Genomic DNA, 24,781 nt, shown 5'->3' on the forward strand with positions numbered 1-24,781 from the left:
TATGGTAATGAGAATTAAATTATGACTCATATAAGTAAGTGCACTATTACTGAAGATTACACTAGCACTAAAGATTACTTTAAACTCAGGTCAACTAAGATATAGCTATGGCAAAAAAAAACAGTCATTTTGGAGCTCCTTCTACATCTGATTCAAGCAGGGACTCTTAGGAGCAAAGCTGTGATAAATCCCTTTGAGATAGCTTTATTACTAAGAAGGAAATCAAGCACTCAGACCACATACACCTGGATGAGGAACTGTATAAGGAATATTACAGGTGAACATTTTTTTCTATCTGTCTCTGTAGAAACCCATCTTTTCTGCCCATAGATGTCCTCTCTCTCTCTCATTTTCTTTACCCTAATAAGTTAGTACATAAGCCCTGTCCCTAGCTTTCAATGTAAATGAATACAGCCTGTCTTCCTTTCAACAGATTGTCTGTGTCTCCCAAAAGTTCATATGTTGAAATCTTACCCTTCAATACAGTAAAGAATTAAGACAAAAATTTTTGTTGATGATTAGTTCATAAAAATAGAGTCTACATCAACGGAATTAGTGGCCCTATAAGTAAAACTCCTATCCCTTTCTTTCTACTACATGAAAATACGATAAGGACATAGTCTTCTATCAATTTCCCCCTTATCAGATACTGGTTATGGTGGCATCTTAATCTTAGAGCTTCCAAATATCCCAGCTCCAAAGCTCTAAGAAGTCAGTTTCCTTTGTTTGTAAGACACCCACATTATACTATGTTGTGCAATCCCAAAGTGCCAAGACATCCTGATACCTGTCTATTGTTAATTTGCAGCTTCCTGTAATCACAACCTAAACTTGTAGTTTCCTTTCTACACAGTCCAGAACCACAGACTTTAAAAACAAACTTAAAATCATAGGTAAAGAAAACATTACCCAAAGAAAGGATAGGATGAATAGGTAGCAGAGGTAGTGTAGGAGGTCCTTCTGTATTTGTGTTGCTTTCATTGGTTGAATAAAGAAACTGCCTTGGCCTTTTGATAGGGCAGAACTTAGATAGGCTGGGAAGACAGAACTGAATGCTGGGAAGAAGGGCAGTGTGGCAGACGCCATGAAGCTCCTGCCTGAGACTGACACTGGTTAGAATCTTTCCCAGTAAGTCACAACCTCATGGTGATACACAGATTGGTGGAAATGGGTTAGATCAGGAAGTGAGAGTTGGCCAAAAAGAGGCTAGATATAATGGGCCAGGCAGTGTTTAAATGAATACAGTTTCTGTGTGATTATTTCGGGGCTAAGCTAGCAGGGTGGCTGGGACCAAAAGTGGGCCCCTCTCCTACCACACAGAGGTTCACCAGAAATACGCCCAAGATTCATCTCAAAACAGACATTGGTCTTTTAAAACCACTCTCCAGATGATCTCCTGCTTCCTAAACCACAGTTCTTTTTATGTGCATTGGTAGATAGATGCTTTGTATCTCACTACTGCTTTCCTCATACTGAAAACAAAAAGACTGCATCTGTTGTGCATTTAGAGGTTTAAAAAGAAATAAATGCCACCACCTATTACAATGTCTGGATTATAGTACCTTCATAAAGGAGACTAGCCCCCTGTTTAGTCTCATTCACAGGTCCTGGCCACCTACCTCCCACCAAAACTAAGCTGCTATTATATTATTCCTATAAAAAAAAGTGTGATTATGCTGCATCTTAAATAAGTCAAATAAATAGTGGCTGTTACCAGGTAAGAAATCCATGGCACTTCTGCTAACTTCTTGAAGACATCCCTTGCCATTTTTAAGTCCACATCAATGAAATTCTTCTCCCCAGGATCTCTATAACTACAACAAATGTTAAAAACACATAAACAGATGAAAAAAAGAACAGCATGATATTATTTTGTTTTTATCTTACCATGCACAAAATATTTATTTAAAGCTTTCCTCTTTTCAAAATGACAGACTAGAGTGACACGGAAATTGTTCAATGTGCTCTTGTTAAAAAAGGAGAAAACAACAGCTTGTTATCTCTATGTCAGTAGCTTCAAGTATGGGCTGCAATTTTAGCAGGATTTTGTTTTATGTCATTTTACTATATTCTACTTTATGGTACCAGGATTGAGCCCAGGGCTCAATCTCAGACATAAGGCCTTACACCTAGTATAACAACTTGATCCCTAGCAAGATGTTGTATACTAAATCCAAGAAGCCATCAACCCAGACTGAATTGCCTCCTCTCCACGTATGGTTATATATATTTGTTTGTTTCCTTACTTATTTGCATATTTATCTATTACTTTTTGAAACAAAGTCTCACTCTGACCAGGCTGGTCTTAAACTTGTGATCTTCTCACCTCAGCTTCTAAGTGCTAGGATTACAGGTGTGCACCGTTATGTCTAGCCGCCATTTCGACTTAAGCTTTATATTTTCATGGTTACATTGGAGGTGGAGTGATGCAATAATAGCAGTTGTGCATTGTCAGCACAGAGGTTTTATAGTTCATTTTAGAAACTTTTTGAAAGATGCATTAACTCATTAATGGAAAACATTAACACACAGCTTGTGCATTGGGAGTCTCTGAATCTCCTACCTCAAAGCCCTGCCCTTGCTATTTCCACCAGCACAGGATTCTTACTCAAGTCTTCTCAAGCCCACCCCTTTCTGCACTGAAATAATGCCCAAATCCTGTCTAGTTAGCAGCTTGATTTGGTCACGTTTCATGACCAGTATTGAGCAAGTCTAGCAGCTTAAAAAAATAATAAAAGTTTGTGCTTGCTGAGTTAAATATCACTATTGATATTAGAATTAGAATACTTATACAAGCTCTAGCTGTAAATTTCTCTCCAAAATTCTTTCTCCTTTGCAATCTTTGCCTAGAAGTTTAAAATTCCCAGAAATACAGGAGCCAGTTACAGGACAGCTTGTGCTGTTACACCGAGAAACCCTGTCTCAAAAAAAAAAAAAAAAACAACTAAAAAATTACAAAAAGCAATGTGAAAGTCCTTATCCAAACCAACTAAAGAAAAAAAAACATAGTTAATAAAATTCCCAGAAAGTGGTCATGAATATGTTTCTTCTTTTTAAAAAAATGGTATTGTAGAAGAGGAAGAAGACACTTCTGCCTTGTTCTTGGCCCTGAGAACTCTTTGGGTAGGTCTAAAACATCAAGTAGTACAAGGAAGATTATCAAAAGAAACACATATAAGCTTTATTAAAATTGCATATATATAGGGACAAGATAAGTCTAAATAAATGACAGACTATACTTTTAAACCAAAAGATATGTTTTTGAAGGAATGATAAGACGAATGGGTGGGTAGACTCAGGCAGTAACTCCTAAGGATGTGAGTAGGAGGAGTGTGCATGTGTGAGTGTGTGTGCACGTGTGTGCATGCGAGTGTGCATGCACACACGTATAGCCATGAGGGTTACTCCAGTGAGTATCCATATGTGTTCCTCACAACTCCCCTTACCATTCGACTTTCTTACTTTGATAGAGGGTGACACCTTTCCCTTGGCCCTTAAATCTTGATTGCTTGCTGCATGTAGAAAGAAATAGGCCAGATAATCTGTTTAGTAGTTAACATGCTGTTGTGGGGTATTTGTACACAGGTATATTTCTGTGATTGCTATAATAAAAAGCTGACCAGCTAATAGCTAGGTAGGAGATACAGGCAGGTCTTCCAGAAGAAAGAGGAAGTAGGAGGAAGAATTTAGGTGCATGAGAGAGATGCCAGAGGACACAGAGGGGAAACAGGAGGTGCAAGATGGAAGAGAGGTAAAAAGCCATGGGGTAAAACAGATTAATATAATGGGTTAATTTAAGTTCTAAGAGCTAATGGGACAAGACTAAGCTCTAGGTCAAACTTTCATAATTAATAAACCTCCACGCTGTCTTCTGTGAGCTGGCAGCCCAAAGAAAAATCTGTTACATCATGCCTTAGGTAATTTTAGCAGGAAATAATCAATATATGAATTTGGCATATTTTGAGTTTGTATGATCTTAACTCCTGAACTATTCGCATGGAAGATTCGCCTTCATGCAATGGGGGAGTCTGAGGTTAGCATAAAGAAAGGGGACATCATGTGCCAAAGAGTCTTTCCCTTCCAAATTAGAAGGGACAAATGGGAAAGAGATGGCAGAGTGAGTATAGGACGGCAGCTGTTCATTACAACTACCCTTAAATAATTATTCATGCTATTAGGTAATGTCAGCACTTGGGAGGTGGGGGCCGGGGGATCAGATATCAGGATTCTCCTCACCTACACACAAGATCAAGATTAGCTGGACTACATGAGTACTACATGGTCTACTAAGTCTGTCCTAAAATTCCAAAACAAATTGACTAACTAACCAACTCTCAGAATCAGACCTACTATCAAACCAAATGAGAGAGAAATTAAATTTTTGCGATATGTGAAAGACAAAATGAACAAGGTCTCATTTCTTTATTGATCCGAATCAGCAAGAACTGTAAAATGAACTTCTAGTTTGTAAACAGTAAAGAAATATCAGGCAGAGCTGATGATCTGTAGTTATAATAGCCTGAATAAAACACCATTCCCTCCAACAAGACAACAGAGGAAAACCATGGAGGAGTTAGTTTATGAAATGAAAGAACCCTTTGTCAACCAGAGAATTCTCTGTTGGACTCTGTGTGCTGACAAAATTCACACTCAACCTGGTACTAAAATTTTCATTTTAAATACCCCCAGTATTTTAAATTAAGGTAATTCCCATTGAAGTTTTACCTTTTCTTCAAAAAGCTTGCAGTCAAACAAGCAGAAGATGAAAATATAGTGCTGATTTCTCTGTAAATATAATAAAAAAAAGGCAAAGTCACAACTGGACAGAGTGTCCAATCTTCTGAAATTGTGAGGTAACATTTTCATATACCTGGTTCTCAACCTGTGGATCATGACCATCGGAATTATTCAGATATTTCCATTATGATTCATAACAATAGCAAAATTACAATTATGCTGTTGCAAAGAAAATAATTTTATGGTTGTGAGTCACTACATTATGAGGAACTGTATTAAAGGGTTGCAGCATTAGGAACGCGGAGAACTACTATCATATACACATGTGCTGTGTGGTACTTATAGCCAGCCTAGGATTCGTGTGGCCTGGGCACTGCAGGCTAGATACTCTTAAAGTCTGCTTTATGTTATGTCTGAATAAAAAAAGAGCTCCACATTCATTATCAATATTCAGTTATGAATATATTACTTGTGGTGATTTCTACCTAGTCTCACTAAAATGCTTCATAGTTGATTTTCTAGGCATTTAAATAAAATCCACCATGCTGAAGGCCTAAATTCTGAAATGCTAGTGATTCAGCTATGAAAACCTGCAAACAATGCAGCTTATTGTTAAGATTCATTCCTACATCTGCCTTCCTTGGAAAGATATGTAGTGTATACATTCTCTCTGTAGTTCTGGTATACTAAATAAAAGACTAATTGCTATGCACATCAATGGCTGATCCAACCAAGAAGTAGAAAAAGAGAATCACACCCAAAATAAAAATCCTACCACGACAAAGTCAAACCTTCTTTCTTACAGCTAAGACAACATGATCAACATTTGAGAAACATGGGAGTGGCTATAGGTCATTAAGCTGGGTCACCTTTCGGCTTCTTTACGCTCTTTATTTTTTCTTGCTGCTATCCACTTCTGTATCAGTGACTGGTTGATTCGATTAATTTCTGGCAGAATTTTCATGGAAACACTTGTAGACCTAGGATCCTTCAAGGAAGAAAATAAAGGCAAAAATGACCAGGAAAACGCCACATGTATTGAGTAACAATCAATAAAGCACCTGGCACACACGAGTCCTGCCTTCTTGGGCAGATGTTTGGTCACTTGCGCTTTGACGTCAGGATGGTCCGAACATTTGGCTTCCTAACTTGGGCCATTTCACTTGCTCTGCATTTTAAAAAGTGTAATAACACAAGAAACATTGAAAACAGAGACTGAAATGGGTGCTTATGGATCAAAATTCATCTTACCATTATTCACATGGCCACAAGATGAAAATAACACATGCCAGTCAGTAGGTGAATGCAATTTCAATAAGATAAATATATAATATGCAATAAAATTATTTAGCATTGAAAAAAATGATATACTAATATAAGATGGATATATCCTAAAATATGCTAAGTTCAATAAATCAAATGAAAACAGAAGGCATTATGTGATTCCACATGTGAAAAGGATGTCCATATACCAACTTTGCAGAAAAAGCAGTGAGGAATTATTATTTAATAGATATCAGGTGTCTGTTTGGGGTGATTAAAAGGTTTGAGAGGTAGTGACAATAGCTGATTAGGCAATGTGTTTTAAATGCTAACCAGTACCACATATACACGTCTTATATGTAATTTCAGATAGGGCCTCACTATATAGCCCAGACTAGCCTGAAACTTAAAGTCCTCCTACTCAGCCTCCCGAATACTGGGTACTTGGTGTGATTATATATATAATATTTATATTAAAGAATAAAAATTAAAGTGGTTGGGCACAGGGACACATGCCTATCATCTCTGCACTCGGGAGGCTGCTGTAAGAGGATCCTAGTGCCAGCTCAGACTAGATACATCGTGGGAGCTTGTACGAAAAGGTGAAGAGCGGGGAGCGGCATTAGCGTTCTGCTGTAAAGTATACCTCCGGCTCTACTGAACTGGTCAGGAATGGCAACAGTCTATATCATTTTGCTTTTCAAGAATCAAATAAAATCCTCTTGAACAATATGTGTAACCACTACGCTTCAAGTCCTCCTCCCCGTACTGGTGATGGGGTCTGAGCCAGGACCTTGTTCACATAAGCGGAGGTACCACTGAGCCACACCTCCACACCCTACCTGTGCTCCTTGATCTAAATCCTGGTGACTTTGTAGTTTATCAAAAAGCAAGATTTATTTTCTCTTACATCCAAGGATCTCAGGACAATGTGGCACCCCCTACTGGCACTTATGTGTCATTTATTTTCTTCAAAGTCCTTAGCCTCTCTGTATTTATGACATGGGACTGTGCCCTCTGCTGCTCCTTTCTTGGAAACTTTATCGGTCCGTGTCGCTTGTGTGCGCGCCACGCTCCTCTCACCATGTTTCCTGTCCTCATTCTCGGCAGCTTCAAAGTTGATGCAACATCTATCTTTTACTCCCAATATCTCGGCTCCTAATCTCGCCTCCACTCCTTCCTCTCCTCATTTTAGCTAGTCAAGACCTGGATAAGCTTTCTAAAGTGAAGTGATTGACACCTGGGGATAGAGAATTCTTTGTTGTGAGGTCTCCTACACTAGTAGGATATTTAATACTTACTGTTCCTAGCCCTTATCCACTGGATACCAGCAGCAGTCATCGTCAGGGTACCAACCTAAAATGTCTGCAGAGTCCTCCAAATGATTGTTAGGATGCTTAATCGCACTTTCTTGAAAGGCCCCACTTTACTTCCAGGGCATCAGTTGGACTATCATTAAGAATTGCTCCATTTTAAGCAACCATTTGCAGCAGTCTTTCTGCCCATCGCAAAATATTTTCTTGATTTATTTCTTTAAAATGAAGCCCCGAGTCCAGCATTTTCCATGCCCTCTGTGATCATCATCGTGCATTTCAGCTCGCTTAGCTCCCAGACTTCACTACACTACCCCTCCCCCCTCAGCTCCTTTATGTCTCCCTTATCGTACTGTGAAATTACAGATGTTCAAGTCTGGATTACTCCAAAGTCAATTTCCAAAAGGCGAATGCCACTAAAGACAGCTTCACAGCGTGCTGACCAACCACAATCACTGGTCCATCTTCCTTCGCCTTTTCTCACATAGCCTGCTTCTCTCATGCTCACATCCACCTTGGTCATCAAGCAAAAATGACCACCAACAAACCCCCATTCACAGTCACAGTGGACTGTATTTCTGCTCTGGCATCTCCGTTCTGTGCTTATCATAGTTGTTGTCAACTTGACATAAAGCTTAGGGATTCTCAACTGAATTGACTCTTACCCCCACTGCCTCCATCCACTGCCTACCATCCCTACTTTGGGGTCAAATCCAGGTTTTTTGCGTGCTAGACGCGTATTCTCCCACGGAGCTACATCCCCAGCCCTCTGTTCATTATTTGAGTCAAAGTCTTGTTAAGTTGCCCACTCTTCTAACGTTCAAAACCATTCTATGTGAGAAATCTGAAAACATAAAAAATCTACCGTCTCAAACCCTAGCCTGAAATTAAGGGAAAGGTGTGCATAGCTCAGGGGAGAGAGTTTGCCTAACATATACAAAGCTCTGGGTTTGGCTTCCCAGCACCAGAAAAAGAAATAACTCCTGAAATCTAGAGGAAAAAAATAAGTTTAAAAAGAAATAACACCTACTGATACCCGATGAGTTGTAGCAAAGTTGGTATATGCTCCAGCAAAAATGTCTTTGACTTGAATATTCACAAGGTCTAAAAAGGTAAAAGAAAAATTTCAGAGTTTTACCTGCAAAAAAATTAATCTATACATAACTAAGTCAAATTATTCATTTGTCGGAAATTTATACTCTCCTAATTTTTTATTACAAATAGCATAAAAATTTAATTTTGACCAAATCAAATGTTACTTACTCACTCAATAAACGTTTTTGTTTCTAGGCATTTTCACAATGAGTTGGGGTTAACATGCTTGGGCATTTGCTTAAACATATCAAAGGATGTTGTTAAGATTTTTAAGTAGCCAACTTGACGACTTCTTTTGTATTGGTTAAGTCTTTAGAAATGATCACCCATTACTCCAGGGGGGGAAAGTGGCAGTTTTAAATTAAAGAACTAAGAACCATAAGCATAGTTAAGTGGGATCTTGTGGAAGAAGGCTGAACGGCATGTCTTCTCTAGTTAACCAGCCGTGCTGGTGGGAGCACTCGTACCTTTTGCAGAGAGCAGGCAGGTGACACCAGGGTTCTCTGCTTGGGCCTCCTGGCGGGTTGGGTTGCTTGGGAGACTTGGTCCATGGCCTACAGATACCACCTGACGAGTGGTGTAGACATATGCAAGGGTGTGATAGCTGCAACATAAAGTACAAATACAATGATATGATATTCCAGAGAACCGGACACTCCTGAATTCAAGGAAAAACAAAACGATAGATTTACCTCCACCACGCAGCCAGCTGTCTCATTACAGCGCTAGTGTTGCAACAGACTAGGTGACGTCACTACAGGTGCCATTAACTTACTAGTAGTATTAGCGATGGGGATTTATTATAGTTCCTATCATATGGCTTTTTGTTTTTATTTGAAATCGAGTCTCATGTAGACCAGGCTTTGCTACTATCTCTCCATGGCACACAGGATAATCTTCACTTTCTGATCCTTCTGCCTTTATCTCCCTAGTGCTGGGCTTAGAGGCATAGCTCACCACCTCCACACCTGGTACCACTGCCATGTCTAGTACGTGTGGTTGTGAGGAATCTACTCCAGGGCTCAGTGAGTGCTAATAAAGGGGGTAAATTCTTCCACTCTTACAACTGAATTCAGGTTTCAAATGTCTGAGAGCTGCAAGGGACCATTTATCCACAGCATCCTTTCATTCAGAGATGAGGGAAAGAGCACAGATAAGGCCTTACTCAGTGCCACAATATCTCAAAGACGAATCCAGCAGCCCCCTTCTGAGTCAGGTCTGGACTTGCCCAAGCTTGTGCAAGTATGTCCAAAAATGGTAAACCCAAACCTCAGGCAATTAAAAGTATACTAGAGTAACTGCTGCTTGCTTAACCAATTATGTACGAGATGACTACTGTCCCTGAAACTCCCCTAACTGCATAAGAGGACCTGCGTGCCTTTCTTTATGGTTGCCATTCTGTACAAGAGGCCTATCCCACATACACTGGCTGTTTCTGCAGAATAAACACACTCTCTGCTCTTGCATACTATTTGAGTCTGGGGTCTTCCTTCACCATTTTCTTGGACCCTTACTCTACCGGCAAAGACTCTACCAGCTTAGCTACATATCATGTATTTAAGTACTTATTCTTAATTTTTAAAATTTAGCATGTAAACTGGGTGGTGGTGGCGCACGCCTTTAATCCCAGCACTTGAGAGGCAGAGGCAGGCAGATCCCTATGAGTTCAAGGCCAGCCTGGTCTACAAGAGCTAGTTCCAGAACAGACTTCAAAGCTGCAGAGAAAGCCTGTCTCGAGACCCACGTTGGAGCACTGGACTGAGTTCCCAAGGTCCAAGTGAGAAGCAGAGGGACGGAAAACATGAGCAAGAAAGTTGGGACCGCGAGGGGTGCATCCACCCACTGAGACGGTGGGACTGATCTGGTGGGAGCTCGCCAGGGCCAGCTGGACTGGAATTGATGGAGCATGTGATCAAGCTGGACTCTCTGAATGTGGCGGACAATGAGGGCCGACTGAGAAGCCAAGGACAATGGCACTGGGTTTTGATTCTACTGCATGGACTGGCCTTGTGGGAGACTAGTCTGTTTGGATGCTCGCCTTCCTGGACCTGGATAGATGGGGGAGACCTTGGACTTTCCACAGGGCAGGAAACCCTGTCTGCTCTTGGGACTGGAGAGGGAGGGGGAGAGGGAAGGGGGAGGAACAGAGGAGGTGGAAACCTTTGATAAATAAATAAAAATAAATAAATAAAATTTTAAAAAAAGAAAGCCTGTCTCAACAAACAAACAAAAAACACAGCATGTACAATATTAGGCTACATCATGATGCTCTCAGATGTTTTCTTTCGTTGCTTCTCTTTGCCAGGTGTGCCCACATCTCTCTGTGTCCCTCCTCCCTTGCCCTCCCACCCCGGTAGCATCCTTTCTGACCTCACGTCACAAGCGCTCCATTGCTCTCCTTTCACAATGTCTTTTCTCCCTTTTTTTTTGGCCCCCTTTTATAGCTTCATGACATATCACGCTTTCACCCACATGTATGCATACAGACAAACAGTAAAAGCTAAGATTTGCCTGAGAGAGCACATGCGCTTGTCTGTGTCTGAGTCACCCCCCTTAATATAGTAATTTCCAGATCTATTCACTTTCCTCAAAATTTCACACTCCGTTTTTCCTGATAGCTGAAGAAAATTCTATTGTATATTCGTATCACATTTCCGTTACCAATCGTCTATCAAGGGATGTCTAGGCTGATACAATTTCCTTGCTTTTGTAAATAGTATGTAAGTATTCATGGGAAGATATGGATTCCTCTGGGTGTGTGCCCAAGAGTACCACAGCTGGGTCCAATGGTAGCTCTGCTTTTTAAGTGTGTGAGGAATCTCCATGCTGATTTCCATGGTGACTGCACCAGTTTAAACTCCCACCAGCACTAGATTATTCTTTTCCATCCTCACCAAGATTCCTTGTGCTTTTGTCCTTGGTAACAGCCATTCTGACACGGGTGAGGTGGAATCTCAAAGGCTAAACATGGTACACACATGTTTAAAGATCATTTGTGCTGCCTACGGAGAGAACCATGTGCTCATTCCATGGCCCGTTTCTTAGCAGTTTGGGTTTTTTTCTCCTATGTTCTAGATCCTAGCCCTTTGTCTGAAGCAGCTGGCAAGAATTTTTTTTTCATTCTGTTGGCTGTCTTTTCACTCTGCCGGTAGACTCCTTGCTTCCAAATGCCATGCAATTCAACTTGTTAATTCTTGGAGCTGCTTCTGTTCTATTTGAGTCCTGCTCAGAGAGTTCTACTATGCCTGAGTCGTGAAGGATTTTCCTCTTGTCTCCCTCTAGCACTTCCAGGGGTTCAGGTTTCAAATTAAGGTCTGTAATCCACTTGAGTTAACGTTTTGCTGTCTCCTGTATCTGTGCATGGATGGTGTGCAAGCATGTAGGTATGCATGCCCACATGAGTGTGGGCAAATGTACGTGTGTGTTTGTGGGAGCTGTAGGCTGATGTCAGGAATCTCCCTCCATCACATTTACTAAGATGGGGATCTATTATGAGGCCAGGCAAAGATTGCCGAGATGACTGGTCTCTAGGGGGTACCTTGTCTTCGCCTGCCAGGGCTGGAATGACAGGTGGACTGCCATACCCGCCCCTGGCCTTTACGTGGGTCCTGGGGATATGATTTCTGTCCTCACGCTTGTGCAGAGAGCACTTCAGTCCCTGGGCTACTTTCCAGACAAACTTTGAATTAACTTTTAGGCAGGGTGAGAGGAATAAATCTAATTTCATTTTTATTCAGGTGGATAGTCACTTTTACTGGAGCCATTTTTTCAATACGCTGCTGTTGTTTTTTCCCAGTAAAGAGGTAGGAAGCTGTATCTGTGTAACTTTATCTCTAAGTCTCATATTCTATTCCATGTGTTCTAAATTCAATCATTTTTTAATGTGCTGGGATAGATACAGAAATACTCAAATTGTCCTCATAATTAGGCTATCTAAAACCGTGAATATCTTCAAATAGTCACCATGTTCTGCATGCATAAGATTAATTTGTTTTATCAACTTAAGCAGGCAAACACTACCACCTTTGCTATTTAACTCTCTCCTATCCTCTACTCATAGTAAGGTGGTCTATATATACTAAACTTCTAATGCTTATTTGTTACAAAATTATTAGCATAAGTGGAAATTTTAAATTAAAATATATTTAAAAGAAGCAATTAAAAAAATGCCGGTTGGCAGTGGCACACACCTTTAATCCCAGCACTCAGGAGGCAGAGGCAGGTGAATCTTTGTGAGTTTAAAGCCAGCTTGGTCTACAGAGCGAGTTCCAGGACAGGCTTCAAAAGCTACAGAGAAACCCTGTCTTGAAAAACATAAATAAATAGATAAAAGTGTAGCCACATGGTTTGGGTTTCTTCCTTCCATCCTTCCTTCTTCCCTCCCTTCCTTCCTTTTTTTCTTTTTTCTTTCTTTTTTGATATTTTGAGACAGTGTTTCTCTGTGTGACAGCCTTAGCTGTCCTGGAGCTGACTCTGTAATCAAGCTGGCCTTGAACCCACTATCTCCCGAGTGCTGGGATTAAAGGTGTGTGCCAACGCCAACGTTGTCCAGCTTGTTTTTGTTTTCTAAGTAATAAGCTTAATGCTTTCTATTAAAACACTTTTAAAATGCTTAATACCTTCCACACTCTATCATCGAAACAGGGCCACCAAGTCCTTCCACGAGTTGTGGGCCTCTTCTCTCACTTTGGGGACTGTGCTGAAGCTGCCCAGAGCTATTGTCTCCAAATGTAAACACTTTCCCATCCTGTTTAAAAATAAGGAAACAGATTAATTTCATGTTTTAAAATGTAACTATCACAAGATGAAAGCAATATGTGAAATTGATTTGTATATTTTATAATTTGATTTATAAACTTCCAAAAATTTATTCCAAAATTATCTATATTCATTTAAAAATTTCCAAAAACTTATTCCAAAATTATCCATCTTATTGTTCCAAAAGTTATTTAAAAAATTATCTATGAAATTTCCTTTAAAATTATGCACAAAATGTTAAAAATATATTATACATTGAAAATTGCTAAGAGAGAGGCTAGAAAGATGGCTTAGCACTTAGGAACATGTACTGCGGAGGACAGAGATTGATTCCTAGCCCCATGCCAGACAGCTCACCACCTCCTGGAACTCTAGCTCCAGAGAATCTGAATCCTCTTGCATTTTCACTCATTTACACACACACACACACACAGACACACACACACACACACATACACACACACACATACACTTCTAGATTTCTCTTGTCAACTAAGATTAATATGATTCAAACAATTGAAGTCATGGTCTTGAAAAAAAGAAATAAAAATAATAAAATAATTTGGTCGACTAGGAATATAGCTAAGTGGTAGAGCATTTATCTTAATTCCTATGGTCCTTCATTTTATCTATTGAAATCATAGTCATTAGTAGTAATAATACTATTTAAAAATCATTTGGTATATAAACTTTCTTTCTGACATTGAAAATCAGCTCTAAAAAGTCAAGGATTCTACCACTGATACACTACCTGGTCCTGCAGAATGTAGTCTTTAAACAAGCATTTAAGTTTTAGAAATCATTTTCAAGCCTGTTCTTTATGATGGTGAGACCTCTCTGTCCCAGTAGAATACACTGGACAGCCGGGTAAGAGGCAGATAAAAACACTAACCAAACTGGCTTGTCGTATCAAGCAAGGGATGTGATGAAGTGTGTTCTTGTCTGTTAAGTGGATTATTGAAAATGATACAATAAATTTTCCTGTGCACCTGCACTGACAGTGACAAATGGCCTAAAATGGCTTCTACATTTGCTTCTACTCCAGTATCTTGAGAAAGTTTCTGATTTATGTTCAGTTTTCCTCTTTAGACCTTTGCACATTAAGTAGGTATGTTTTGAGATTGAAATCCATCTTATGTCATATTTGAACATTTGCGTTTTTAAATTTATAAATTTAAAATCCTAATTTCCATGAACTGGAGAGAATGACTCAGCAGTTAGGACTTGTGTCCTAGCAGAAGACATAAAGTCTGTTCCCAGCACCCACAAAAAGTCTAACAACTGTCTGTAATGGCAGTTCCAGGGACTCTGGCCCCCTCTTCTGGCCTCCATGAACACTGTGTGTGCGTGTGATGCTCAGACATACAGGCAGACAAAACATCCATATCCACAAAATAAATCTTTAAAACAAAACCTAAATTCTATTATAGTGCTATTAGGAGGTGGACTGGGGCCTTTGGTAGATGATGCAGCCATGAGGGTAAATCCTTCATGGATGGAATTATTCTCTTTATAAAAGAAGACTCGAGAGAGGATACTCTGACCCCTTCCACCACATGAGAACACATCAGCTGACTCCTAGGAATCAGAAGGGTTCCCATCGTCATATGTAAGTCTGCTGGCTCCTTGATCTTGGCCTCCCTGGCTTCTAGAGCTCTGAGAAGTGTGTGCATCCCAATTGGCAGGGCTTTGTTACAGTAACCTGTACAGGCTCAGATCGCTTGTTTTTCACATTAGACAGGACACATATCATTTTACCATTTCTCCAACGTCTAAACAGGAGGAGCACATTTGAATTACCTTGGTAAGCACTGCAGTGTGCTCATAACCACAGCTGATATAAACCACACCCAAACTCTTCAGGGCACCAATTGAATTAGGCTTGTGGATTTTCACTGCTGAAAGAAAGCAGACTTTCTAGAATATAAGAGAAAGACTCAGAGACCAGCATGGGTTACAAAGTGAGACTCTGGTGTGTGTGTGTGTGTGTGTGTGTGTGTGTGTGTGTGTGTGTGTGTGTGTGGTATGGTAGCTCAGAATTTTTTATAATTCTATAACTTTTGTAGTATCCACATCTCTGTCTTATAGCTCAACAGGATTTTAAAAGTGAAAAATTCAGAAGTATTAAAACATGATTTGAGGGGGAAAATCCGCACTTTAATACTTATTTCTGGAAACCCTTAACTTTCTAGAAAATATCAAGCAATTAACTTCAAATATACCAAGGCTCCCAATATGTTTTCGTAATTTGTATTCATTTCTGATATATAGTAGGTGTCAGAACATATGTTAGTGACACAAAGAATACAAGAACTTATCTTAAGAGAGTTAGGTGGGACGCAAGTGATCTCCAAAGTACTGGCATATAGTAGGTGCTGATATAGATTGGCCAGATTCAAAGAGAAAATGGAGGAGAATGGAGTTCTTTGAGAAGACTTCTTAATGAATTGGATTTTAGAGCGACGGGTACTCAGAGACTTTTTTTTTCTTAACACAGGAACTAGTCATTTCCTGTAATACGATCAGTGATTCCCAAGCCCAGAATGGCTGAAGCCTGACTGTCACTCACAGACATTCTGACCTAATGAGCATGGAGCTCAACCTGGGCATCAAGACCTTTAAAGGTAGACAAATGGTTTCCATCCCAAGCCCAGAGCTTTGCAAACGTAAGTGACCTGGCAAAGGAGCAATCAGGAAATCAGTTAATTAAAAATGCTAATCAGTTGACCATAAAGTAGCGAGATTAGCCTGGATGATCCAGGTGGGTCAATGGTATTCCTTTAACGGAGAGAATGAATGCAAAAGAGCCAGTGTCACAATGGCATGACGTAAAACAGACGTAATCTGCCACCGTAGACTTTGAAGCCACAGGGAATATCCTATTCATGTTAGAGTTCTACTGAAGCTAGGAAAGACAACAGAGTGGATTCTCACCCAGACCCTTCAGGGAGCAAGGCAACCCTGCCGCCTGAGACCAGGTAAGAGACTACTGACTACATAAAAAGTGCATTGTTTTGTATAGCTAAAAGTTCTGTGGTGTTATTCCCAAAGCAATAGGACATTGATACAGTTTCCAAGGCGATGCTAATGTGGCAGGGTTTGAAAACCACTGTGATGTGCCATTGAACAGGCTAGTCTTTCAGCTACAGAGGAAGAACTATTTCCTTACCTTTGGCTTTTTCCCCACTGAAGGCCAGCTGCCCAACACTGTTGCTTCCCCAGCCAAATGAAGTCCCCATGAGAGACAGAGCAAAGCTGTGGTTGCCACCTGCAGCCACCTGAGCCAGTGGGATTCCCTCCAGGGACATCACCCTTTGGGGCCTGTCTTGGGAACTGCAGTTCTTCCCCAGGCCCAGCTGACCGTGACTGTTACTTCCCCATGAAAACACTTGGCCATCTACAAAAATAAAGAACATTTAAGAATTGCACACCAATTACCAAAATAGTAAAAAAATTATCACCTTCGTTCCACACTTCTTTTCCCGTTTTATTGAAGTATAATTGACAAAAGAAACATATATATTTGAAATGTTGAAGTAATATTCTAATATCCATATACACTCTAATAAATGCCACAATTGGTAATTAAATTGCCTCACACAGGGCTTTTGTTGGTGGTGTTTTTTTGCAAATTAGGCTTGCAGGGCTGGAGTTGTATAGATCTAGAGCATGCTCAGACTAAGCAAGTAAATAAGCAAACAGGAAAGTGGAAGAAAACAAAACCCTGTGTTCTTCGTCAAGGTCATGTCTATAAAGCATTATTGTTATGGTAAATACATTACAGAGCAACAGGTTTCCAGTCCGCGTTTATCTACACGTGAACACTTCTCGTTCCTCGCAACCACCATTCTACGCTGTTTCTAGGAGTCCAGCTTTCTTTGATTTCATGTGTAAGTGAGGTAGGTAGTAGTTGCCTTTTTATGTTTGGCTTAAGTTTCTGCTATAATATCATTCAAGTTCACCCATGATGTTGCAAAGGGACAAGGATAAAGGAGGAAACAAGACTAAAATTATCTGATGAGAGGCAAGGCGTGGATGTCATCAAGTTTGTATTATTCAGGAGCCCCTTCAAAACAATGTCCATTCTTTTCCTTTGCAAAGACAAATACTTGGAGTTTTTTTTTTTTGCCCTTGACTTGTGTTTCCTATAGCATTCAAACTAGAATCCTAACTCTCACCTCCCTGCTGCCAAGTCGATGCAGAATACAACCATTTCTCATCTCTCTATTATAACCATTTTAGCCAAGTCACCATGGGAAATTATAGTACCCTCAAACTACTATTTCACCCCTCCCCCGCTCCCAACAATCTTTTCTACCAAGGGGTGGGGGGGGGTCAAAGTGAGCCTGTAACAATTTAATTCCAGTTCCCAAATCACGTCACCCTGCAGCTGCCTTCCAGGGATCCTGGCACCCCACCCCACCCCCAGCCCCTCTTCTCTTTGGGACTGGCCCTATAACAGGCTCCTTTCCACTAAGGACCTTCTGCTGGTCCATGTGATAAGGAGACACGGGTAACCTTTCTGCATGCTTTGGCATGACCCTTCCTAACTCTGGTCACCCCGTGTGGACTGGGATAGATCCATTCTCCAGTCCAAGCCGAGTACACACATGCCATACTAGAGTCTAGTCTCACAGCATGCCTTGTCCACGTCAGAAACATAGCCAACCAAAGAAGTCCGCATGCCCTTGTCTTCTTGTAGAAACAACATGAAAGATGAAGACAGTATATACTCCCCAAGATACACCCGTCCTGTAAAAGATTCTTCAATGAGAATTACTCAGATGGGCAATGAGGTACAGAACCTAAATAGAACAGCATAAACTTTATCGAAGAATTCAAGGAGTTTTAAAAAAAGGACACAGTTTAGTGAACATAGAGAACAAATGCCTGTCTCGTATTCAAGAAAAGACAAACGTGAGAGAAATGATGAAGCCAATATGAATTTGAGATACAAATATAATAAAAAGATAGAAATATTGAGAGGCTCTTAAGAGGAAATGGAGATGGAATTAAAAAGAAAACACCAAAACACTTTCAAAGCTCGATAACCCAGGTAGAAAACTCAGAGGAAAGCCTCACAAGTAGAACTGATCAAGCAAAAGATGTAATATCAAAACCAAAAATAAAAAATTAGACAACAAAATAAAAGAATGTGAAAACTATTTTAAAAGATGGGAAGGGAACAGGCATTAATTGTGAGAGAGCGTGAAAAGACCAAATCTTGGCACTAAGGCATGTATAGAGACAGATTCCAGGTGAGTGCCATAACCAGAACTTAGCGTGATCACAGAAGGATACAGTCCCAAACTAAAGAAAGACCTACCCAGAAAGACACAAGAAACACACAGAATACCAAATAGACAAGACCAGAGAAGAAATCCCTCAGAGCATGCAACAGTTAAAACATTAAAATGTACAGAAGGAAGGATATTGAAAGTTGCAAGAGAAAAAAATAAATAAAAGAAAACCCATCATAATAATATCTTATTTCTCAATGAAAAGTCTGAAAACAAGAAGAGTTTGGAGCAATGTATCCAAGTTCTAAAAGACCACAAAAACAAAACTGTATATCTGTACCCACTGAATTTATTAGCCATATATGAGATATAAAGAAAAAAGTTTCTGTGATACAAACATGCTAACAGAATTCATACATACAACAGCAGACCTGAAAAGAATATTGGAAGAAATGCTTCAGAATGAAGACGGGAATAAACATAGCTAAGAGACTGCAGAAAGAAAAAAAAATGAAGATTTAATTACTAAAATACAAACTAAGAATAAGAACACAGACAACAAAAAAAAACAAGACTGCAATCAACACACACCTTTAAACAATAACTGTAAGTATTAATGGACTTGACTGTCAAATTAAAAGACAAAGGCTGAATTTAAAAAAACAAAATCCATATTTCTGTTAATTACAAGAAAACAATTGTAGTTTTAAGGAAAGAAACTACTCTAAAGTAAAAACATAGAAAAAATATTCCCAACAAATGGGATCAGAAAGCAAGCACGCTTTGCCATCCTAATATTTGACAAAATAGACTTCAAACTAGAATGAATCAAAGAGATAGTTAAAACTCAAATAAATTAGAATTCTTCTATTCATTGTGATCAAGGGACCAGTTAACCAATAAAACAGAATCCTAAACATCTAGGCACCAAACTCTAGTGCACACAACTTCATAGCAACTATAGGATCAGAATTAAAGATACAGATTAACACCAACTTAATAATAGCAGATGATGTTACCACCCCACTTTCTCTAAGTATAGCGAGGTTTAGAGGCTATCTAGAGAAGAAAACATATACAAAGAAATATCAGGGAGCATTGAAGAAGAGAGACAGAAATACTGTAAGTGTCAGATGACAGAAAATCTACTCAGAGAGTATATCTTCTAGATAAGACAGAGAAACTGCAATATGACTGTTGTATAAGGCTTGACCAATGATATCAACTGACAAGCCACAATCAAAGGGAGAAATCTCTTAGAGGCCTTCCCCTAGAAGAAGAACTACAGGCAATAATGACTGCTGAGAGAATGAAAACCAGTCTTCACCAGGCATGAGTCCCAAAAGTATTTGTCCAATGTCAAGTGCTCAGCTCTGGAATCATATACACACAAGCAACTCTAAATCAAATCAGCATGACATATACATATATATATACATATATATATATGTAGGTGTGTATCAATAAGAATTAAAGATTAAGAAATCATGAGTTTGAGAGAGGGGGAGAAGGGGGAAATAATATGATTATATTTAATTAAATAATATTATAAATGTAACATAATTATTATAATAATATATAGTTTACAGATGTGTGTGTGTGTGTGTGTGCGCATATCTCCAGGACTTAGAAATATCTCTGTGTAGGAGCTCTTGCTTAGCACGCCTTGCAGTTCAATTCTTAGAATTGGTTTTTCGAGATAGGGTTTCTCTGTAGCTTTGGACCCTGTCCTGGAACTTGCTCTGTAGACCAGGCTGGCCTCGAACTCATAGAGATCCACCTGTCTCTGCCTCCTGAGTGCTTGGATTAAAGGCGTGAGCCACCACCGCCCAGCTTTAGTTTCATTTCTTTTCTGTGAATTATTGCACATAAAAATACTAACAATAACTGGGTGTCTTTTATGTTAATCATTTTTCATTTAATTTGAAGCCACCATGACATTCCTCACAAGATAAAGTAGATTTTCTCCTGACCATGCCCCATCAAGAAATCTGAGCTGAGGAGGAGGATGGTGAGGTATGAGAGAGATAAGTGGGAAAATACACGGTCCTGAATCTGACATCCCAACTTTTCTTCTATCTAAGGGTTCAGTTTACTGATGAGGATAAGACATTGGGCATAAAGGCAGTGTTAAAGTTGGCCATTCATGTGAAAGGGAGATCCCAGATTGCGGTGAGACACACACTACTTTGAATAAGAACAGAGACATCTGAAAAAAAATAAAGATCACCATATCTGATGAAATCTACAGTTAAAATGTTCTAAATGCAGCTAGATGCCCATGCCTTTAATCCCAGTACTGGGGAGGCATAGGCAAGCGAACTTTGTGAGTTCAAGGCAAGCCTGGTCTACAGACTGAATTTTAGGATAGTCAGAGCTACACAGAGAATCCCTGTCTCAAAAAAAAAACAGAAAAAAAGAAAGAAAGAAAGAAAGAAAGAAAGAAAGAAAGAAAGAAAGAAAGAAAAAAGTTCTAAATGCATTCAAATGAAACTTGGTGGATCTAGTGGATTAAAAACCCATGGTTATAATTTATATTTAAAATATTTTTCTAGTGACATTCAGAGGCTCCCAAAGTATTCTTTACCTTCCGATAATGCCAAGGTGTGGTAGTGTCCACAGGAAACTTGGATTATTTTTATGCCATCTGGAAATTTTATTTTTCTATAATGAAAAAAGTCACAAAAGTCTGTTAAACCTTGTTTAGGAAGAATTAGCAAAGAAATTACAGACATTTAAAAGTATTCTAGATAATGCATCAGATCTTAGAGAATAATTTTATCCTCTTGTGCTTCTGTAATACCGTTATCTCAAAGAGCCACACTGCTTTTTTTCCTTCCTTCTTTTTGTGATTTTAACTACTGAGGGGAAGGGTTTCCTCCCAGCCTCTAAGAACTCCAGATCATCTCTGTCCCCCCTTGTGAAGACAGGGGAGCATTTGGGGTTCCCCCAACTATTTTGCACCTTTTAGATCTCTTCATTAGGCCAGACGGACTATTCTTTCCCACACTGAGCCTGCTAATGCCTCTCCCGCCGTTATAATTTCCAATCTCATGCATCTAACCATATTCTTTGATCATGCATCACTGTGACAAGACATTGACTACCTAGGAGGACCTGCTGCCCACTCCTTCCTAGTCGAAATTCTTCATTTCAAAGTACAGCATGCAGCCCAAGCCACATTCCATCAGTTGGTTTGTCTGGTTTGGTTTGGTGTAGTTTGGGTGTTTGGAGTCTTTAAGAAGAGGAGGGTGAGAAAAGGTCTCACATAGATCTAGCTGGTTTCTGACTCCCTAAGCAACTGAGGAGGACCTTGAACTCCTGTCTCTATCTCTGTAAAGGTCTATGTATTCACTGGAAGAGTATGACATGTTCCATTAGGCTTTTTCATCATAATTTCATTCATTGAATATTTGGGAAACACATAGGATGTGGCTTAATGTGAGAGGCTCTGTTCTACTCAGATGCAAGGGAATCAAGTGAGATTTCTTTCTGAATTCTTGGTTTCATGATAGTTTGTACTTAAAATAGTTGGTTTTGAATTTTATTTACTGTAGGAGTCCAAGTGCTTCCCCGTATGTATATTATAAGAAATGAAATTAGGACTCAAGAATCACATATCATTTCATTCTGATTTTCTCCTTCATGAGCTCTAATTAAACAATGGGCTCTGCAAATGATTTTCTGACCACTTCTCTTACCCTTGAGGCTAGGGATACCTTAGGCAAGGTCATCTTTGTGTCCTGGTGTTTGAGTACCTATCATGCAAAATTATTGGGGAAAGGAGTGAATTAAAATACTTACGTAGGCATTAAGTTTATTTCCTTACATACTTCAATCCCCAGCTGCCCTTGCGAACCTGCTCCCCATGCAAAGACCCTTCCTTTGTGGCAGACAGCTATGGAGTGCTCCTTCCCACAGCTCACGAGGTTAACGTGCAGAGTATCCAATGCCCGGATTGGTTCTTTGGAAACAAAAATGAAGAGAAAACTCCCATAACGTTATAAGCTTCTAGAGTTTAAGACAGTAATTGCCTTCAAAACGCAAGACTTTACTCTTTGACTCCTTCAATGTCTGTTAAACCAAATCTAGAGACCTTACTAAACACCCGGAGGAAACAACCCAATATGCTCATAGTATATATGGGGAAACACAGCGGTGTTATTCTGACTGCCTGGACACAACTTGGCTGACAAGGCTTATCACCTTGAGTTCCTACATAAGCAAACTGAAACCCAGCTGTTAATGACGTCACAGCCCAGGGAAATGAAACTGAAACACGCCCAGCTAACCTCTACACAGAGAATAGAAGCTGTCCAGTAACTTTAACCAGGCTCTGACCACTTTAACCAAGAGAATTATTTTGTCTTGCTCCCTTAAGCTCTGTATAAGTTTGTGGAAATTTCTGTCTGGAATCTGCTCACTCCCCTCAGGGTGGCCTGAGCCCTTAGACTCTAGTGCTGGTCTCTTCATGAGTAACAAATACTACAATTAATGCTTTAGGCTATTAATGTACATAGGTTACCTTTTTATTTCATTCTGCTTTTTCTGTTCGGTTCTTTTTTGCAATACTAGGGCCTCATTCATGTCTGGCAAGTGCTCTATCACTATTTCTTGATGGTCCCACACAGTAAAGTCCCAGGCTCCTTTCTTTTGTTAAATAGAGTACACAAGTTCCTGAATCTAAGCACCTCTTTGGGTTTTATTTTCTTTCTGTGAATTCCCATGCAGACAAATTACTCTCTAGGTAAAAGATTGATAAAATTAAATGCTGTTTTTTGCCTGTTGGTTTTTTCCTGCTAAATTTGCAGCTTGCAGGAACTGCATCTAAAAGAACAGAGGGCTACCTCTGTCAGAATAATTTGAATACACAGTTATTCAAATTATTCTAAACACATAATCAAATATGGTTAAGGCCTGAGAATGTAATATAGCCCGATGGTAGAGTGGATGCTTAGCATATAAAATGACAAATAAACAAACCAAAAAACCCTAGAACTTTAGTTAGATCCATATTTATAGGAATATGAATCAGTATAATATATTAAAAAGCCCCAATAGAGAAATATATTTTGGTAAAAACACAATTTGTTTAAATACGATACTTTACAATGACATGATTCTATAAGGATCAAATACATACACAGAGAATAAGACAAGCAGGAACTATGCCCTGTTATTAGAGCTCTTGGTGTGACTACAGGTGTCTCCTTTTGAAAAATAATTTTTATTTATTTTTATGTGTGTGTGCGATACTGTGTGCATATGTGTGTGCTGGTGCCCACCGAGGCATCAGATCCCCTGAAACTGGAATTACAAGGTGATTACTGGCACATAGGTGCTAGGAACCAAATCCTTAACCACTGAGCAATCTCTCCAGACCCTACAGGTGGCTTTTTTTTTTTACTAGGTTCCTACAACAGCCTTAATGCCCAAAAGTAATATTATACTTTTGTTTAAAATTAGGAGAAAAAATGTTCCCGGGCATTGCTAAATTAGTTAGAGGTGTACAACCCACTCGGTCTGGAAGACAACCCCCTCCCCCTCCCCTGAAAGTCTGAAAGGCAAGGGGGAGGGGCCTTTTTTCTGTCTAGAGGAACGCAGCTCTGACTGGCTCATCGTTTCTCAAAGAAGAGGAATTGGAAACCGAAACAAATGCTAACTAACTCTAGAGTCCTGGGAAACGGAAACCACTGACTTGAGCAGCTCAAAGCAGGGTAACCGGCTTCCAAGTATCCTTGGGGGAACCGGCTTCAAAGTATCCCTGGTCCAGAGACCGAGACATCCACATCCCGTCCCGTCCGGGCACCCGCTCCTGGGCTGGGTACTCACCTGGCCGTTGGGTATTCTGCTCTCTCTTCTGGCCCAGCTGGCCAAAGCTGTTGTCCCCACAGGAGTACACTCGGTGGTTGCTGAACAGTAGCAGAGAGTGGCGCTCCCCACTGGCTGCCTGCAAGAGCTCACCGCCATCTCCCGCCTTCAGGCGCCGAGGCTCCGGACAGTCCGCAGTCCAGCAGAAGTACATCTCTGCACAGCCCTGCCACCTGCGACTCTTGCGCATCAACTGGGTCAAATGGGCTCCCAACTGCGAGTGACTGGGCTTCCTAACTCCTCCCAGGAATGTTACTTTATCTCTGACGTCACGATTCTTTCTTTCGTGTGAGTGTCCTCTTGTCTGGTGCCGCTAACCGCTTCCTCCACGCCCTGCAGGTCATCTTAAAACCTGGCTGCTTGAGTTTGAAGCACTTGAGTAGCAGAGAAAACAGAGAAAAGGGAAGTATCTCCACCATAATCAAGCCACTTCTGAGTCCTGCTATCTGGACAAATTGCTAGGTTTGTGAGCTATTTATTAAGTGACAAATTCACAAGGTATAG

General features: G+C 40.0%; 1 protein-coding gene across 1 annotated transcript in view; it reads right to left on the minus strand.

The window, feature by feature from the left end:
• Herc6 (HECT and RLD domain containing E3 ubiquitin protein ligase family member 6) overlaps positions 1-24,566 on the minus strand; it is a 55,918-nt gene extending 31,352 nt beyond the window's left edge. Inside the window, exons 1-11 of the mRNA XM_075955503.1 lie at positions 24,239-24,566; positions 22,211-22,370; positions 20,994-21,070; positions 16,336-16,563; positions 14,967-15,064; positions 13,028-13,155; positions 8,876-9,012; positions 8,344-8,417; positions 5,607-5,725; positions 4,726-4,785; positions 1,715-1,814 (exon numbers count right to left, since the gene is read on the minus strand). Of these exons, the coding sequence (XP_075811618.1) occupies positions 1,715-1,814; positions 4,726-4,785; positions 5,607-5,725; positions 8,344-8,417; positions 8,876-9,012; positions 13,028-13,155; positions 14,967-15,064; positions 16,336-16,563; positions 20,994-21,070; positions 22,211-22,370; positions 24,239-24,467 (1,410 nt within the window). The 5' untranslated portion in view covers positions 24,468-24,566. The remainder of the gene's footprint in view (positions 1-1,714; positions 1,815-4,725; positions 4,786-5,606; positions 5,726-8,343; positions 8,418-8,875; positions 9,013-13,027; positions 13,156-14,966; positions 15,065-16,335; positions 16,564-20,993; positions 21,071-22,210; positions 22,371-24,238) is intronic.
• Positions 24,567-24,781: the final 215 nt, after the last annotated feature.

Source organism: Microtus pennsylvanicus, chromosome 21 (assembly GCF_037038515.1).
Source record: "Microtus pennsylvanicus isolate mMicPen1 chromosome 21, mMicPen1.hap1, whole genome shotgun sequence".
NCBI classification, from domain to species: Eukaryota; Metazoa; Chordata; class Mammalia; order Rodentia; family Cricetidae; genus Microtus; species Microtus pennsylvanicus.